General features: G+C 45.5%; 1 protein-coding gene across 3 annotated transcripts; it reads right to left on the bottom strand.

The window, feature by feature from the left end:
• Nucleotides 1-9644: 9644 nt before the first annotated feature.
• Nucleotides 9645-17749, bottom strand: Zbtb14 (zinc finger and BTB domain containing 14). 3 transcript variants are annotated; one of them, XM_076549881.1, is made up of 3 exons: nucleotides 17354-17749; nucleotides 15108-15191; nucleotides 9645-12895 (listed from the first exon to the last, which is right to left on the bottom strand). In XM_076549881.1, the coding sequence occupies exons 2-3, from the start codon at nucleotides 15108-15110 to the stop codon at nucleotides 11549-11551; spliced, it is 1350 nt and encodes a 449-aa protein (XP_076405996.1). In that variant the 5' UTR covers nucleotides 15111-15191; nucleotides 17354-17749; the 3' UTR covers nucleotides 9645-11548. The 3 variants fall into 3 exon arrangements, with proteins under 3 accessions (XP_076405996.1, XP_076405997.1, XP_006990016.1); XM_076549882.1 differs by lacking the exon at nucleotides 17354-17749 and adding an exon at nucleotides 17207-17264; XM_006989954.4 differs by lacking the exon at nucleotides 17354-17749 and adding an exon at nucleotides 16335-16389.
• Nucleotides 17750-18079: the final 330 nt, after the last annotated feature.

Here is an 18079-nt window from a genome sequence, read left to right as displayed (position 1 = left end):
TCACTTGATGGCAAAGAGGTTTAGGTAGGCCTTTGTCTCCCCCATTATTTTTTGACTCCACTTGGCTTCTTTCATATATGTGTATAGTTTAAGAGGCTTCTGCAGTAGTAGATTTCCATATGGTCCTTAGTGTTAACTATCCCTTCCTGTAGTCCCTCCCTTGTACCCCCTTTCTCTCCCCTCCCCCATTTAATTCTCCCACTCCAATCTCTCCTGTTTTTCCATAACTATGTATTCTAATCTCCATTCCCTGGTAGGTCCTCCCCCACCCCAATCCCTTACTGTATACCTATGGCTATAGCATACTTACCAAAAGCTTAAAATACAATATTTGTCTTTGGGGGCCTGGGTTACTGTACTCAGGAAGATTTTTTCTAACTCCATCAATTTACCTGCAGCTTTCATGATTCCTTTTTTTTTTTTTTAAGTCAGAGCTCAATAATGTTCGATTGTGCAAATGTACCACATTTTTATTCTCCATTCACCAGCTGATAGAGACCTAGGCTGTTTCCAATTTCTGGTTATTATGAATAGAGCAGCAATGAGCATGGATGAGCAAGTGTCTCTGTGGTAGGATGAAGCATCTTTTAGGTATATGCCCAAGAGTGGTATAGCTGGATCTTGAGGTAGATCTATTCCCAATGTCTTTAGGAGCCTCCACATTGATTCCCATAGTGGCTGTACAAGTTTGCACTCCCATCAGCAATAGATGAGTGTTTCCAACCTCACCAACATGTGCTGTCATTTGTTGTATTGATCTTGGCCATTCTGACTGGTATAAGATGAAATATCAAAGTAGTTTTGTGTTGAGGGCCATGAAAGTGTACGGCAGGTGATAACTGATGTTCATATATCAACCCATCAAATGAATGACTCTTTGATGGGAAGCTCCACCTGGCAAGGCCATGAGGTTACTGACTATAAATGACCAGTTGCTCCTTGTCTGTTTTTCTCTCATATGCCACTTCATTTCTTCCCTAAGAACTGCATTCCTTCCTTAAGAACAGCTATGATTCTCCCCACTTACCACACATTTCCATGTAATGTGTACATGTAACCTCATGATTACATCTCAATCCTGTGGGCACACATAATTGTGGATAGTCAAGAAGGTGGTTTCTTATTTAACTGTACAATTTTTATGAATAGAAACATACTAAAATATGCTTCATACTAGGTCTACTGTTTCATGTGTACTGTAGACACGTAGAGGTCTTGTTCTCTGACCTTAGCCACTGATAAGGCAAATTGGCCAGACAAAGTGTCCTCATAGAACTTTCATAGCACAGAATTACAGCTGCCTGGCCTTATTGGATGAAAACCCTTCAGAAGAATTATAGCGAACTAGAAGTGATAGTGCAGGTGTCTGGCCTTGGTATATCTTAGTCCTTCGAGATCAATAGCAGCTATCTTGCCCTAAGCTTCCTCCACTGCACCTCCCCACTCTGATTCAAAAGACAATTAACACTTTGTATTTATTTTTACACCAGTTTTTAATGCAAGATTTTAGGCTTAGTAGACCAACTGTTTATATTATTAATCACATAAAATAGTACACACAGTCTTTGCCTTTTTCTTAAATCTCTCATTGGTTTAATTTCTTTCCTTGTAACCTTTGTAGCTATCCTTTTAAGAGATAGCCAGGACTTTTTACAAACTACAGCTGTTGTCAATCTCCAATTAAGCTGACTAACTAAGTCTTTGCCAAATGTGACTCTTATCAGAATACTTGTCACTGAGAGTTGACTTTGTAGTTTTTATTAACAAGTTGTTAAAGAATGGATATATATATATATGTACATATATATGTATATACATATATATGTATGTATATACATACATATATATGCTTGGGAATTTATAATGAGTAGAATAGAGATGTAGTAGAATAAAGATGTAGAAGAATAAAGATGTAGAGAACAATAAAGATGGAAGAAACCAAGAACATGACAATAAAGATCACACAGAATGAAGAGCATTACCTGTGTGTGTAAAGTTATTATAGAAATCTTTCACTTTTCCCTCGCTTCTGGGAAGCATTTCTCAGAGGACCCTGTATAGGGGCTGAGGGCAGGTACCTCACTTCTACACTTTTTAATCTGCATTTCCCTGATGACTAGGGATGTTTAATATTTTTTGTGTTTCTCAGCCATTTGCTTTTCATCTTTTGAGAACCATTTAGTTTTAGACCCCATTTTAAAATTGGGTTGTTTTCTTTATGTCCAGTTTTTTCAATTTTTTATATATTTTAGATATTAACCCTTTATCAGATGTGTAATGAGGAAAGATCTTTTCTCATTCTGTGTCCTGCCACTTTGCCCAAATGGTGGTGTCCTTTGTCATAAAGAAGCTTATCAGTTTCATGAGGTCCCGTGTGTGTGTGTGTGTGTGTGTGTGTGTGTGTGTGTTTCTTAGTGTCTGTTGTAGCTAGAGTTTTCCTGCCTTGCCCACAGTCATGACAAATCTTTGTCACCCGCCAGTCCCACAGCCACTCAGACCCAACCAAGTAAACACAGAGACTTATATTGCTTACAAACTGTATGGCCATGGCAGGCTTCTTGCTAACTGTTCTTATAGCTTAAATTAATCCTTTTCCACAAATCTATACCCTGCCATGCGGCTCGTGGCTTACTGGCATCTTTTCATGCTGCTTGTCAGGGTGGCTGCTGGCAGTGACTCCTTCTGCCTTCCTGTTTTTATTTCTCCTGTTAGTCCCACCTATACTTCCTGCCTAGCCATGGGCCAATCAGTGTTTTATTTATTGACCAATCAGAGCAACTTGACATACAGACCATCCCACAGCACAGCCAAGTGCAGAACATCTCAGACACCTGCACTCAGGCCCGTGGTCCTAATCATCCTCTATGCGGACCTGCTGGGTAAAGCCACAAGGAACCTGAGAACGGGCTCCCACAGGTCATACAGAACATCCCACAGCAGCCTGTATTATTGGTGTCCTGTTAAGAAAGCATTTTTTTTTTCTGCCAATTAGTTTAAGTGTATTTCCCTACTAGGGTTCCTTACTTTGTTTTAGAAATACCATGGCTTCCCTGTGAGAAATCATCCAGAACACTAGAGCTGAAGAAAAGGCTCTTAATAGTGCTTGTCTGGCTGGGGCTAATGCCCAAGGAAGAGCTGGCCCGGGACAGCCAACTTTAATAACTTATATTCACCTTAGGCTTATGTGTTTGACGGACACTGTTATCTCTAAATCTCTCTTAGACCCTGGCCCCAAGTTACACCTCAAACTATTTAAACAGAGACAGGAGACTGCCAGTCTGGCCACTTGGACAGATGGGAGATATACTCCGCGAAAATGATGCAATATTTCTTAAGTGCACCTGTGTTGTTCTTTTTGGAGCGCTGCTACCCAGGGCTGTCTTGCCCATCTGGCAGAATCATGTCTTTCTCAAGAAGAGAACAGCGGGCTTTGTGGGAGCCCAGAACTTCGCATCTGTCATGATCCTGTGCTGCCCCCCTGAGCATGCCAGGGGCATATTCTCTGGGGACGGGCCTAATAGCTGGCCAGTCCTGGTGAACAAGCATTTACATCCTAGCCTTGTAAACGTTGCTTGTCTCTAACAGACCTGGCTAACACACTGCTTGTCTGTGGGGCATTTTAGAGGCAGTGGTCCCTTAGCCACCTTCTACTTTGTGTGGTTTACGGTCTCCTAAGAAAAGCCATCCCTCAATCTTTTATGACATCAATTCAATGACTTTGAGTTTCTTCTAAATCACTTTGAGCACACTTAGGTCAGTCTCATGACACTTGATTCTTCTAGGTGAGCACACTTCCTTGTTAAGAACCTTACTAAACCAGTTTCTCAAGAATCCCCAAACACAGTATCTAGTCTTCAGTTTCATCAACCCGCAGGGGATGTCCATCCACCCTGTCCTGGCTAGAGCAAGAATCTACTTGGTCAGTTTAGATTGCTGCTCTACTGAAAAACAAAACAAAATGACAAAAGGGGGGGGGGACAGAACAGGGATTGATTTAAAAAAAATTAATTTATTTACAGTTTTGACCAGAACTGGGGGAATAGAGAAATTCTCAATCTCTGCCTTGACTGAAGACATTTGACAATTTATACAAGAAAGGAAACAAAAGACAGGAAATTTATGCCTGTAGATTTAGCTGTGACTGACATACATTATTAGAATGGTGAGGCTAGTTTTTTTGTTTTTTGTTTTTTTTTTGCTGGGTGATAGCTTCCTATAGGAGGCCTATCCTCTGACTGCTTTACAATCTCCTGAAGTAATTCTCAGCCCTTGGACTAGGGGTACATTGGACCAGAAGCCTGTTCTCAGTGTGTTCTGTCTGTGGCCTGTTTCCTGGTCCTTTGTAGTAAACTCCCACTTCCCCATCTAGCCTTCAAGGCCAGTTCATTTCTGTCCTGAGCTTTCTTATCTATGATTGCAGTAGGCTTAGATAAAAATCTGTTTCTACTGCCTGAGGTACTGTTCCAGCTCTGGTTTTTCCTTGATGTATCAAGGGTTAATCAGTTCTTAACTGTCTTAACTTCTATTTCCTCAAACTCCTAAAACAGAATGTTCTACAGTGCTCCGCGCAGAAGCTCATCTGCCTCACTGCCCACAACTGGCCAGTGGCAAGGGTCTTGATTTATCGTCTCGCTGGGATGCCACTAGATCCCGATGGGACACACTCTCTGTTTCTCTGGTCATCTGGTTAGTTTCCTAGGTCAGGTCTTGTCTCTGTTCTTACATGCCTGGGTCTGGTGAGACAGCAGACATTTGGCAGGTCCCTTCCCCGCAATGGTGAGGAGGGTGAGTTCTCATGTCATGTGTAGAACATATATGTGGTATTCTAAGAAAGTCTATTACACGAACTTGCCGGAATGAATTTGAAAATCACCATCTTCGTTATCCACAAATGAACTACAAATGTCCTTTTAAAATTATTATTTAATCTCAGCTTCTAAGGAAATGAATAGCTTTATACTTAAAGAAAATAAACATAGATCATATATGTGTATACATACACATTTTTCTCTCAGGGGACTTATGTGGGCCTAGAAAATTAAAACAGTAAAAATATATAATAAAGACAAATGTTAACAGTGTAATGACTGAAAGTTAATTTAAAAATCAAATGTTAATTTTAAATATTAAAAGTTAATTTAAATATTAAATTTCTTTTTTTTTTTTTTTTTGGTTTTTCGAGACAGGGTTTCTTTGTGTAGCTTTTCGCCTTTCCTGGAACTCACTTGGTAGCCCAGGCTGGCCTCGAACTCACAGAGATCCGCCTGCCTCTGCCTCCCAAGTGCTGGGATTAAAGGCGTGCGCCACCACCGCCCGGCTAAATATTAAATTTCATAAAATTATTAAATATTAAATCATAACAGTTCGAGTTCATAGAGAAATGTGATGGCTATTTTTGTTTATTAGCTTGACCACATCTGGCATTAACTAAAACCCAAGCTGCTGGGTACAACTGTGAGGGATGTTTCTTTTTTCTTTTTTTTTATTATTTTATTTTTTTCTATTATCAGCTTGATACATTACAAATTCTTATCCTAATAGTGAAATGTTTCACTGAAGCTTACGCAGTGATTGAGTAAAACCAAAAGAGGAATGTTTCTTGGTTGAATTATTTGAAATGGAAGACCCACCCTAAATCCAGATCTTTTGGGGTGGGAAGATTTACCTTAAATCTTTACCACAACTTTTGGTGGCCATCTATATAAAGGACATGGAAGAAGGAAGCTTTCTCTTTGTCTGCTCGCCCTCACTCTGGCTGGCAACTCCATTCCTTCCAATGGCATTAGAGCCTCCTTCTTCAGGATTCTGGTGCATGCTGAAGACCAGCTGAGACATTCAACCTCATGGGTTGAGCTACAGGATTCTTGAACTTTCCATTGAGAGACAGCATTTTAGGAAAATCAGACCATAACCTGTAAGTCACTCTAACAAATTCTGTTTGTGTAGCTACATTTTCATTCCATCACTTCTGTTTTTCTAGAGAACCCTGAGAAATACAAGAGGCAAGTTCAAAATAAATATTCTTACGGGGAACAAATCACAGATTTTAGTGTAAACTTGCTAAGTCAGCAGAGGACAGATTGCTCAGCAGGCACAGACCTCTTCAGCGCCAAAAACAAATAAACAGCATCCAGTGCAGACCAGTCTAGGCTTCCAGGACACTGACCTCTACTTCTCCCAGGGCATTTCTTGCTTTGTTAAGTAGGAATTTTATCTAAATGAAGAGACACGCTTGTCTCTCCTTCCAGACTAAATTCTTAAGAGCAGGGTCCAAGACTTATCAGATCTGTACATTCTTTCTCCTTTGTGCTTTGAGCTTAGAATTCTGCTCATGCAGGGTAGTGGTGGCGCACGCCTTTAATCTCAGCACTCAGGAGGCAGAGCCAGGTGGGTCTCTGTGAGTTCAATGCCAGCCTACAGAGCGAGATCCAGGACAGGCACCAAAACTACACAGAGGAACCCCGTTTTGAAAAACAAAACAAAACAAAAGAATTCTGCTCATTTGTTTCATGATTGTGTTCATTTGAGTGAAGAGAGTAACAGGTGAAAGCAGGACATAGACACATGTGTTAGAGATGTGGACATGATATCTTTACATTATTTCCTAGCAGTCCCTTCATATTTCCTAGGACAGTCTTTCTTCCATTCTTTCTTTTGACAATGCTCCTTGTATTAAATATTATAAAACACCCAAGGTGGAGAGCAGCTAAATCTGGTCTTCATATTCCTGTGCAAGCATGCTCATATGCTCATACACAAAGAAAACAGATAACCATACGTATCTAGAGAAGGAAAAGAAGACTGTAACCCGGAACTAGGTCAGGATGTTGGGAAAATGGAGCAGGAAGGAGGCATTTCAAACCACAGATATTTGCCTCAGTGTATTGCTGTGATAGACATCATGACCAGGTCAGCTTATACAAGACAGCATTTAATTTGGGGGTAGTAAGGTCCATGACCATCATGGTAGGAAGCATGGCAGCACGTAGGCAGACATGGTGCTGGAGTAGCAGCTGAGAGCTCACAGACAATCCACAAGCATGAGGCAAAGAGGGAGAGCTAACTGGCAACGGCTTGGGCTTTTGAAACCTCAGTCTCTCCCAAGCCCTGCCAGTAATACACCTCCTCCAACAAGGCCACGTCTTTTAATCGTTCCCAAACAGTTCCTCCAACTTGAGACCAAGCATCCAATTGTATGGGGAACAGAATAGTCAAAGCATTCCTGGATTTAGGAAAGGTGCTCCTAATGCTCTGTTCAATTAAGTGTAAACGCCCCAACTTCTGGGTCTGTCATTCTGTTTAAGGTCAATAATTCTTCATGTCGATTATATCTTATTTTAAAGCTAAATTTGTTTCTGTATTTTGGAATAAGAGTGATATAAACTGGGCAGGGAATCAAATACATTTTGTTGCTATTGTTTCAAGACAGGGTTTTTCTGTGCAGCCCTGGCCATCTTGGAACTTGCTCTGTTGGCCAGGGTGGCCTCTAACTCAAGAGATCTGCCTGCCTCTGTCTTCCAAGAGATTAAAGGTGTGGGACATCATGCCCAGCAGCAAATTAGAATTACAGGCAGTGGTGAGCTGTCATATGCTACTTGAGATTGAACCCACGTCCTCTGGAAAAGCAGCCAGTGCTCTTACCCACTGAGCCATCTCTCAGGCCTCAAATATACATCGACCAAGGAAATTAAGGAAAATTATTTAACCAGCAGAAGAAATTTTGCACATCTGTGGTGGCTACACTACTTTAAAGTCTGTAGAATTTTGTGAAGTATGGAAAGCTGAGGCAGTCATTTCTGGATAGTAGGAACGCAGTCAGTCCTGTTCACTGCTGCATTCCCAGCACCTAGTCCAATGCCTGGAAATGTAATTATCAGGCATTCAACCAGTCTGTACATTGACACTAACCTACTCCACAGAGAGTGGTTTCCTGTAGGATTAATGAAAATATCCTCTAAAGAAAAGCAAACAGAAAACTCCAGAACTAAGATAAGAAGTTCTGGGATGGCAGTCTTAATCCTTTCAGCAAGGAAACAACAGATATTCTTGGAATTTATGCAACCCAGGAAGGGTAATGCCTATAGTGTAGTCTGAAAAACACTCACTTTAGAAAAGCTTTATATAAAAATGTTTTCTAAATGGATGACTTCACATATGGCTCTCAAAACTGCAATTCTGGCTGTGCTGTCATGTTTCCGAAGTAGGTTTGGAAGTCAACCAAACCAGGGTGTACACTTGTCTACATGCCAATGACCTACTTAAAAATGGACAACTGATGGGTGATTATGAAACCAAAGAAAATTCTAGGATGAAGATGTTTGTAAGAACAAAACTGTGAATGGGCAGCTTATAAATGTCAAGATGAAACACAGCTTCTGTAGATATTTTCAGTTATGAACTCTTTAAAGGAGGTTATCAGTCTACAATCCAGAGTGAACAATTATAGAATTTACAGACATGCGCGCGCGCATGCACACGCGCACACACACCCTATTTCTGTGTCCACCGAGAACTTCCTTGACATGGTGGGATTTGTTGGCACATGCCTGTAGTCCCAACACTGAGTATGCAGAAACAGGCAGATCTCTGAGTTTGAGGCCAGCCAAGCTAGAGTGACACCCTGTCCCAAAACAAACCAAAACCATAAAAACCCAGGAAATATTTTTGGTACACCTAGAGAGCTGAGTACTGGGCTCTGTGTTACATAATTTTCATGGTATGTAATGAGGTAGAAATCCATATCATTACCTTAAAAGCAAAGCAGTCCAGGTTCAGGGTAGTAGAAATGTGTTTGAATCTGTGCCCTATCATCCCTCAATCTCTCAGTATAGGGGACTGGATTCCATGCATGATAGGCAAGCACTTTGCTACTCTGCCATATCCCTGCCACTCATTTGCTCAGAGCGGTCCTGAATTCACTCTTTAGGCACACAGGCAGGCTTTGAACTCGTGATCTTGCCTCAGCCTCCTGAGTAGCTGGGATGACAGGCCTGTGCCACCAACGGCCAACTCTCTTGGCTGTTTTTACAGTCGTAGAAGACTAGCTAGCACTAACCCTAACATACAGTTTCTAATATTCACCTTCTAACCCAATGCCAATAGAATGGAGTCAAGCATGAAAGTCAACATGATGTCTGTGGACATTCACTATGTACAGAAAGAATTGGTACTGATGGGAAGGTCACAATGCCAATGCTTAGAATTCTCCTTCCACTCTCGCTGCAGATTTTCAGGAGGAACTCCCCCTGGAGAATCCCTTGGGAAATCTAACATGATGTTTACTACCTAGTGGGTGACTAGAGCTAGGTGGATGAGGAGAGAGGGAGTGTTACTACTCAGGGCCAAGAAAAGCAATTTTAAGACCCCACTGTCACTAAAAATATCTAAACAAAACACAGACTCCAACAGGAACCCAGCACCCATGGTAGAAGCTGTAATACAAACACATTTCTTGTATAAAATAGTTCAAATGCTAACCGCATAAGACAAAGTATTGAAAGTTCCGCTTTGTACCAACACGATTACAGGCTTTCTATAGGGACTAATTCTATATGTTAAGTCTGCACCTCCATAAAACCAAGACTAAAGTAGTATGGGTCTGGATGTGTACAACGATGCCATGAGAAAACAATCAAGAACAAGACAAGTCTATTATTTTCTTTATATACAAAAACAAAGGCCCAAAATATGGTTTGTTGAAGTAGCTATCAACAGGACGTCAGCTGATTTCACATTTGCTTTGGTCAACACAGCCTGGGAACAGCAGTCGGCCCGCTCCTACGAGCACAGAAACCCACTGACAGGGCTGCCTTCAGTACAGAACAAAGAGCTTTCAGGAAAAATAATTAATTTTAAACCAAAACATTTTACCAATAAATAAGAAAATTTAAAAGGTAGCATCCCCATCTGACAATCTTGGGCATAACACATACACCAATTTGGAAAATAAAATTTTTCTCACAATAGTAGTAGCAGGTGATAATACAGCAAGCCATGTAATGAAATTTTTAATGTAATTTTTTTTTTAAAAAAGAAAATCTTAAGAACCAAACATGAACTTTAAAAGTTGGCACTTTCTACAACTGTACATATCCTAAAACAATCGTCTAGTACTTTCTTACAGAACATAATTCAAACTCTGTTGGCGTTTCAATATATTCCTAAGGAAATAGTTAAAATCACATTTAGTATGCTGGATCTTAAACAAAGTTCATAATTCTGATTTATGGCTATGAAAAGGTAGTCAGCCTCTATAGAAAACCGTAGCCAGTGATAAAACATACTTGGAAAACATAAACATTTGGTCTGATGATCTTTAACTTTAGTATCAGTTAAGACAGTCTGATGTCTGATGCCAATGAAAGGTACTTTAATCCAATGTGCAAAAAAGAAAAAAAAAAGAAAGAGAAAAAGAAAGAAAAAAGAAAAAAAAAGTGCAGCTGTCCTTTTCCTTGAAACACACAGGACCAACACTACTATTTACACACTCCAAAGGTTTTAAATTTCAGCATCTTCTTTAGGAGAAACTGAGTGCTGCTGCAGAGAGCCCAGAGCTTGATCATCCGTAAACCACAAAGACATCTCAAGAAGCATTTTGTTTCTTGTCCTAATTTTGATCTTAAATACAAAACCAATTTTGAAATCATTCAGGATCTGAAGACTTAGGAAATCTCAGGGTTTTTGTATCTGTGAAAACCTTGTCTCAGAGATTTTTCTCCTTTTCTCACTACGGGTTCACTCCACAGACACCCACAGGTAGAGTGGCCACACTGGACAAAAGAGGAACTCAGTCTCAGCACTACCAGCCCCCCGGTGGTCTCACTCACCCTGAGGTACACACGGCCTGCAGCATTTGGGGTGGGTACAGGGGCCATCACAATGGATGAAGAAACACTTCAACAAAGCAACCATTATTGTCCACAGAAACAGTAAAAACAATGATATGTCGGTATTTTTTAAAAAAATCAACAAACCAAATATAAAACTAACACCATTCCGTGTTTCCAAACTTGGTTTTGTACTCATACAGTGTTCTGGATCAGCATGTGCCAACGTTTTCTGCATCAACATGAAGTTCTTGTATCCAGTTATTAAAACTGCTGTTTGGACCGCAAGTCACATACATTGGGACGATTAGGAAACCAATTTATCCAAGTACTCTGCAGTGCACTCACCACCTTGGCAAGTGTAGAGAAATGAAGAATGGAACAGAAGCCGCTCACTTTGAACGGGACAAGGGGGTTTTCAAATTAAAACCACAAAGAAGGGCAGGGGAGCTTACTGGGAACATGAATACTAGACACCACACACATACACACAAAAAAAAACCCAAAAAAATAAAAAAATAAACTGTTTGGTCAGGACGCAGGAACGTTAACTGCCTTGAGAAATTTGAAAATCACCTAACTGGAGTGAGCACTGCCTTGGGTCCAGCCAGCACAACACTTTTAAGTTGCCACAAAAGCAGTCAAAGGTGTTCCGGTGACCATGATCCATGCCACCTCGGCGTCAACCTCCCAGGCCAAGTGTTTCTGACCCATCATCCCCTCTAGCTACAGGCGATTGTCTCCAGTTGCTGCTCGGCCTCGGCGGCCATGGCTGCCGCCTGCAACTGTTCTGTCTCGCTCTGGATGGCACTGGGGGTGACCTGTTTCCTCTCACTGTGCATATTGTTCTCATGCCTCTTCAGATCCGAGGCCTTGGCAAACGCCTTGGTGCAGGAGCCACACACAAAAGGCTTCTCCCCTCTGTGTCTCCTCTCGTGGTCCTTGAGGTGAGACTTGTGTTTGAAGGCCTTGTCACACATGTGACACGCGAACGGCCTCTCGTTGCTGTGAACCCGCTCGTGTTTCTTTAGGTCCGGGGCCCGGATGAAGGACTTCCCACACACCTCGCAGCTGTAGGGCTTATACCCGGTGTGGATTTTCAGGTGTTCTTTCAGGTGGGCCTGGGTGGTGAATCCTTTTGTACACATTTCGCAGACAAACGGCCTGTCTGCGGTGTGGAGCTTCTCATGCTTCCTCAACCTGCCTTCGTCAGAAAACGTCTTACCACAGGCTTGGCAGGCAATCTGCTCCCGATGGTGACCGTAAAGCAAATACTCAAACTTCATGTCACTGGCAGCCGTGGTCCAGCCCGGGGTCTGTTCGTCTTTCACTTCACCCATCCCGTCATTAAATGTTAAGGCCTGAGGGGTCTGAGACCCCAAATCTTTGGACTCAGGAGTCTCCATGGATTCTACTTCCTGGCCGTAGCAGTTCACTTTGCGGACTTCCTCGCTCCCCAGCTCTTTCAAAATCGCTTCCTGAACCCGGAGAGTAGTTGTGGGAGACTTGCCATCCTCCTGACTGGGGGGTGTGCCCTCTACGGTGTCATCGGAAGGGCTGTCATCCTGATCCCCGATTTCTTCCACGTCATCATCCTGGGCGTCAGCGGCATCTCCGATGGGGCGGTTTAATTTGAGGCAGTACTTACTCTTGGACTGGCCGTTACTCTCATCAGGACTAGACACGTCCCGCTTCTGAGAACAGAGTTTATCCAAAAACCGGATACCCAGTATCTGACCTGACGACATCATCAAGTTAACATCCTCCTTTTTCACGGAAATCTTGGCTGTGTACATGTAGTTCAGGACCTCTTCAAATATGTCGGAGCGGAGGAAATCTATCTCTATGACCGAGGAACTATCCACCTCCAGCTTCTTGAAAAGCTTCTTAAAGTAGGTGCTGCAGGCAGCGAGAACACACCGATGGGCTCTGAACTTTACATCTTCAACCACGATGGCGATATCACAAAATTCTCCTTCCAGGCGCTGTTCATTCAGCGTTTTCAGGAACAGTGTTTTATGATCGTCGTCATTATACTTTATGGTTTCAGACATACTGATGAAAAACTCCTGCAAAAAAATTTTGTTTGAGGAGTTTAATTATTGTGTGGTACTCCCCTCCAACCCCTGCCCAAAAGAAAAATCAGTCATACTGTGAATATCTGGAACCTAACAATTTAGAAAATCAGTGCTGGTTTTTTTTTTGTTTTGTTTTGTTTTTTGTTTTTTTGTTTTTTGAAATAGGGTTTCTCGGTGTAGTTTTGGTGTCTGTCCTGGATCTCACTTGGTAGACCAGGCTGGCCTCGAACTCACAGACATCTGCCTGGCTCTGCCTCCCGAGTGCTGGGATTAAAGGCACATGCCACCATTGCCTGGAATATCAGTATTAATAACAATCCAAAAACAGTTAGAAAAGAATGACCCCAGACAAGGGATTTCCATATTGCTATTTTGAAGTACTTTCAGTTTACTAACAGCTTCCTAGTTATAATAACAATGGCAGCTTTTGACAAAATACAGGCATTATTCTATATGCTTTAGATGTCTCAATACACTTAATTACAAATAGTTCTATGAAGTGGTGCTCTCTTCAGCTTATAAAAGGGGTTAGGAAGCTGCCCAACATCCTACAGCTATTTAAGATGTGGTAATCAAATCCAGGAAATGTGGTTTAAAAACTTACGCTGTCAGACTGCCAAGACAGTGGAAAGACTTATAAACAGCCTGACCTCGAAGTCTAAGTTACAAGCTTGAGACAAGAATCCTCAAGTCCTGGAGCCGCAGACCTCAGTGGGTAAAAGCACTTGCACAAGTGTACGGGGGCTGTATCCCCAAGCCAGGGTAAATGCAGGTGGGCACATGTCTGTCACCTCTAATTTTGAGATGGTACAAAGGCATTCTGGAGTGAAGCCGGCTAGCTCTAATAGCTGAACAGTGAACTCCAGGTTGAACTGAGAGGTCCTGCCTCAGTGAGCAGTGGAGAGGAATCAAGGAAGGAAGACTCCCACCCTGTTGGCCTCACTCGGGTCTCCAGAGGAATGGCCATACCCATGTACACGTACTCACACACATGCAGACATGAATACAGACACCACAAATACAGAAGGACAAAAAAGAATCCTCAAGTCCTATCTGTACGGAGGACCTGGGGAAATGACATCAGGGCAGGGCATTACACTTTCTTGAGAGGAGAGACAAACACCACTGAAGAACTAGAGAGGGCATCACAGCCACCATAGTCTGCACGGTCTTCGAGTCTCTCCACAGCAGTTTCGGGCCACTCCTGGATGAGTGTCAAGGTTTAATCTGACTCCAAAAGACATCTGGAAAGAGACTGGTGAGTGGCTTCACGCCACAGGATGACAATCTTCCAGCCTTCCAGTTAAAAGTCTCACCAACAACAGGTGTACAGGTTGAATATCCTTTCTCTGAAATGTTTGGGACCAGAAGTGTTTCAAGTTTTAGGTTTTTTCAGACTTTGCAATACATGTAACATGAGATAAATTGGGGATGGTAGTCCAAGCCTACATATAAAACTAATTGGTATTTTATACATACCTTACACACATAACATGAAGATAATTTATATAGTATTTCAAATAATATTTTATTTCTGGTTTCTTTTTTTCTGTGTGTGTTTTTTTCTTTTTGGTTTCAAGACAAGAGTTTCTCTGTGTAACAGCCCTGACTGTCCTGGAACTCAATCTGTAGACCAGGCTGGCCTCAAACTCAGAGATCCGCCTGCCTCTACCTCCTGAGTGCTGGGATTAAAGGCATGCGCCACTACCACCTGGCTCAAATAGTATTTTAAACAAAACTTCACAGTACAGAATTTTCATTTGTGGCTTCTTATCAGTCTTCAAAAAGTTTCAGATTTTTAATATTTTGGACTTACGGGGAGGGTCAACCTGTACTCAGTAAGTGTTGGAGTATTTTAAAAGCAAAGAATTTCAAAACCATCATGAAAGACCTACCATTGTGTTCAAGAATTGATCTAAAAACAATGTGTTTTATACTTTCTACCAAAAAAAAATTGTCTTACTTTTATTCAACCAAGCATAAGTCTGAGGAGAAGAGTTTTGTCCTCATGGAAATAGAATTGTAAATGTATAACGAGAATGTGTGTGTGTGTGTGTGTGTGTGTACACACTGTGGGGACCAGGGACTTGCTTAAATCAAGTAAATACACTACCCCTTATCTGATACCCTTAGACCGGAGATACTTATTTTAAATCAAATGCCAAATGATATTCTAAGCCTTAATATTCTAAGGCGTACTTACCATGAACAATTCAGGCTATTTTCTTAATGCCTTGAACTCCGAAATCTTCAGATCAGAGTAAGTCTGATCAGAGGCAAGCCAGATCTGCCGGGAAAAGATAAAGACTAAGTAAGACACTGTTCCACCTCTTGCATATGAACCCATTTTTCTGGGAAGAAACCGGGTGGGGGGGGGGCCGCGGCGCCAGCAGTAATCAGGCCTGGTTCTACACAAGGCCTACAAGTGTGGCAGGTGACACAGATTCTGAAAACCTCACTGTGTGTTCCTTAGCCCCCACCATTTCCTGTTGGGCACACAGTTCTCCACATCTCCCATTAGGATCTATAAACGTCTAAATATAGGAAGGGCTGTAGGAGACACACACCCAGCAGTTAGGGGAAGGGGTAAGTATGCTACTTTGTGCATACAAGGACAAACTGTCCGAAAGACTGCGGTGGTGGAGAAAGCCCACCCTTTCCCCTCTATCCCTCCCTATTGGAAGGTTCAAAGAATTTTCCTTGATGCTTAACTCTCATCTAAAGAGATCCCGCTACTGCCTGCAGACCAATAAAGAACAAAAACATCCTCTACTGCCCACTAATCCCACAAATACAGAAGTCTGTAGAAGCAGGTGGCTGTCCAGTCCTACACAAAGACTTGGCGCCAGACTCCACCAAAAGACCCGAAACAAGTTCCTGCAATAGGGACCACAGAGCTCTGAACTAGCAGGCTTTCTCATCTGTACTATGTGAGGGCTGGTAAGATGGGATTTCTAAGGATGCTCCATTCTTCATCTCAGCCTTCCTGTATTCCAGATGCAGCCTGGGCCTGCAGTCGGGCTGAGGGAGGGAACTCCCTTCAGAATCTCTAGTGACAATTCTGCTGTCACTAACTGTGGAATCAAAGGGGCACGGCACTTGGGGAAGAGTGGCCCTACAGTAGCCATGGCAACATATCAGCGTGCAGCTCCTCATTTCTGGTTAGTGTGTATTCTTTTTCAAAGGAGGTCACGGGCCAATCGGCTCGGTTTTTTTTCCCCTATAGAGATGTTCCCATTGCTAAGTTCAAAAGAGTCAAACCGGAAGATAGCCATTGCCAGTATGTGTGTAAGTAGGTGTGGGACAAGACACGGTCCAACACCTACAACACCATAAAGCAGCTCCTTGCTAGCAAGCAGTTCTCCAAATCGCGGGAGCGCTAAGGCTCCCTCACCGAGCAGGGAGCCAGGCTTTCCCAAAGCAAACTTACATAAGCAGCCGCAGCCGCCTCCTTATTCCGGAGCAGCTGCGACAATGGCGGCCACACCACTTCCCTGTTGCGACCGCACAACTTGAGAGTGGGGAAGACTGGGCCGGGCACCGGACCTGGGGCGCAGCCCGCGCGTGGGTAGCCCACGCTCGCATGCCCCAGCCCGTGAGCCGCCGAGTGCAGCGAGCCCTGAGCATTCTTTCCCCCCAAACAAAAGCAAGCTCCCCTGCGCGGCCGCGGTGGCGCCTGCCAGCGACCGGCCACCTTCCCTTCCGTGGTCCGCCACTTCTCCAGGTGGCGGCGCGGGAGCGAGGCTCCTCCTTGGCCCGCAGCAGCCCCGGCGGCGCGACGAGCACGGGAGCGGGCATGCGGCCGGTTCCGCAGCCCCGCGCCGCGCCGCGCCCTGCTCCGCCCGCGAGCCCCGAGCTCGCGCCCCGCGCACTCCGCGGCCTGCGCGTCTGGTCCTCCCGCGCCCTCCCGCGGCCAGGGGCGGGGGCGGCGCGCGGCCGGCTCCCCGGAGCTCCGCGGACGCAGGCGGGGGAGCGTGCGCGGGGGTCCCGTCTGCTCCGGGGAGTGTGGGGTGGGGTGGGGAGTGGGGGTGAGGACAGCTGCGAGGGGCGGCGCCCCGCGGGCCGCGCTCGGGCCCGGCTCGGCCGTCCCCACCCCCACCGCGGTGCACTGCGGCGCGGAGAGCGGGGCGGCCATGAACTCGGCCGCCGAGCGAGCGAGCGAGAGAGCGAGCGAGCGAGCCGGCGAGCGCGCGCGCGGGCCGCCGCCTGGCCTCTCCTCCACCCGCTCGCTGGCCTGCGCGGTCCCCGGGGCGCCCGGCCCCCACGCCCAAAACCGCGGCCCACGCCCGATCCCGCTCGCACCGCGCTGCGCCGCCACATCCTGCAGCTGGCTGCTGCCCGAGCTCGGCGGGGACGCGCCTCCTCTCAGCCGCCCCGCCGCGCCCGCCGCCGGCTGCCCCCGCGTCCCCGCGCCCGCCCCGGCCCTTTCAGCACCCGGCCCGCGCTTACCTGCAGCCTGATACAGCCACAGACGCTCGCCGTGGGCTCCCGCGTTCGGCAGCGCGCAGGCCAGGACGGGGATGGACGCGGGGGCACGGTGGGTGGCAGTGTTTTGGATTTTTTTTTTTTTTTTGTAGTTTGGGGAGGGGGTGGGGTGGGGGGGATCGTGCACGTCCCTGGTGGTAGCAGCCCTCCTCCTGCACGAGCACAGAATATCTAGCCTGCCGCGAACACCCCCACCACCCCCCCTCCCCGTGCATGCGCGGTGCGGGCTGGGGGAGAAGGCGCGCCTCCGCTTGCGCAGGCACGGAACCCGATCGGGCCTCTGAAGTGAGCGAGCAGGGAAAGGGTTAAACTGGGACCTTACGGGTCGACGCTTTCCTTGGGTCTACGGGGCCGCCCGCGGAGGGCCCTGGCCTGCGCACGCGCGCGCACGCGCGCGGCATGGGGCGCGCGGAGCCCGCGCGCGGGAGAAGGGGGTGGGCGGGGCGAGGGCGGGGCTTTCGGCCGCCCGGGGGAGCGAATGCTCGAGCTCAGTTCTCGGGCACCCGCCCCGCCTGGAGCTCCCGACTCCTGGGCTCCCGCCAGGCGCCCGGCCTCGGCGCTGCAGCGGGAACGCGGGAGCCTGCGCTCCCGTGCGTGTGCATGTGCGTGGGCCAGGGCTGCCCCTGGGCGCGCGCGATTCGGGCGCTGCGCTCGCCCTGGCTTTTGGGCAGGTGTCCCGGGCACCCGTCT

This window comes from Peromyscus maniculatus, chromosome 13 (assembly GCF_049852395.1).
Source record: "Peromyscus maniculatus bairdii isolate BWxNUB_F1_BW_parent chromosome 13, HU_Pman_BW_mat_3.1, whole genome shotgun sequence".
Classification (NCBI taxonomy): Eukaryota; Metazoa; Chordata; class Mammalia; order Rodentia; family Cricetidae; genus Peromyscus; species Peromyscus maniculatus.
Note: the sequence above shows the minus strand (reverse complement) of the source record. Positions and strands in the feature narration are given on the sequence as shown.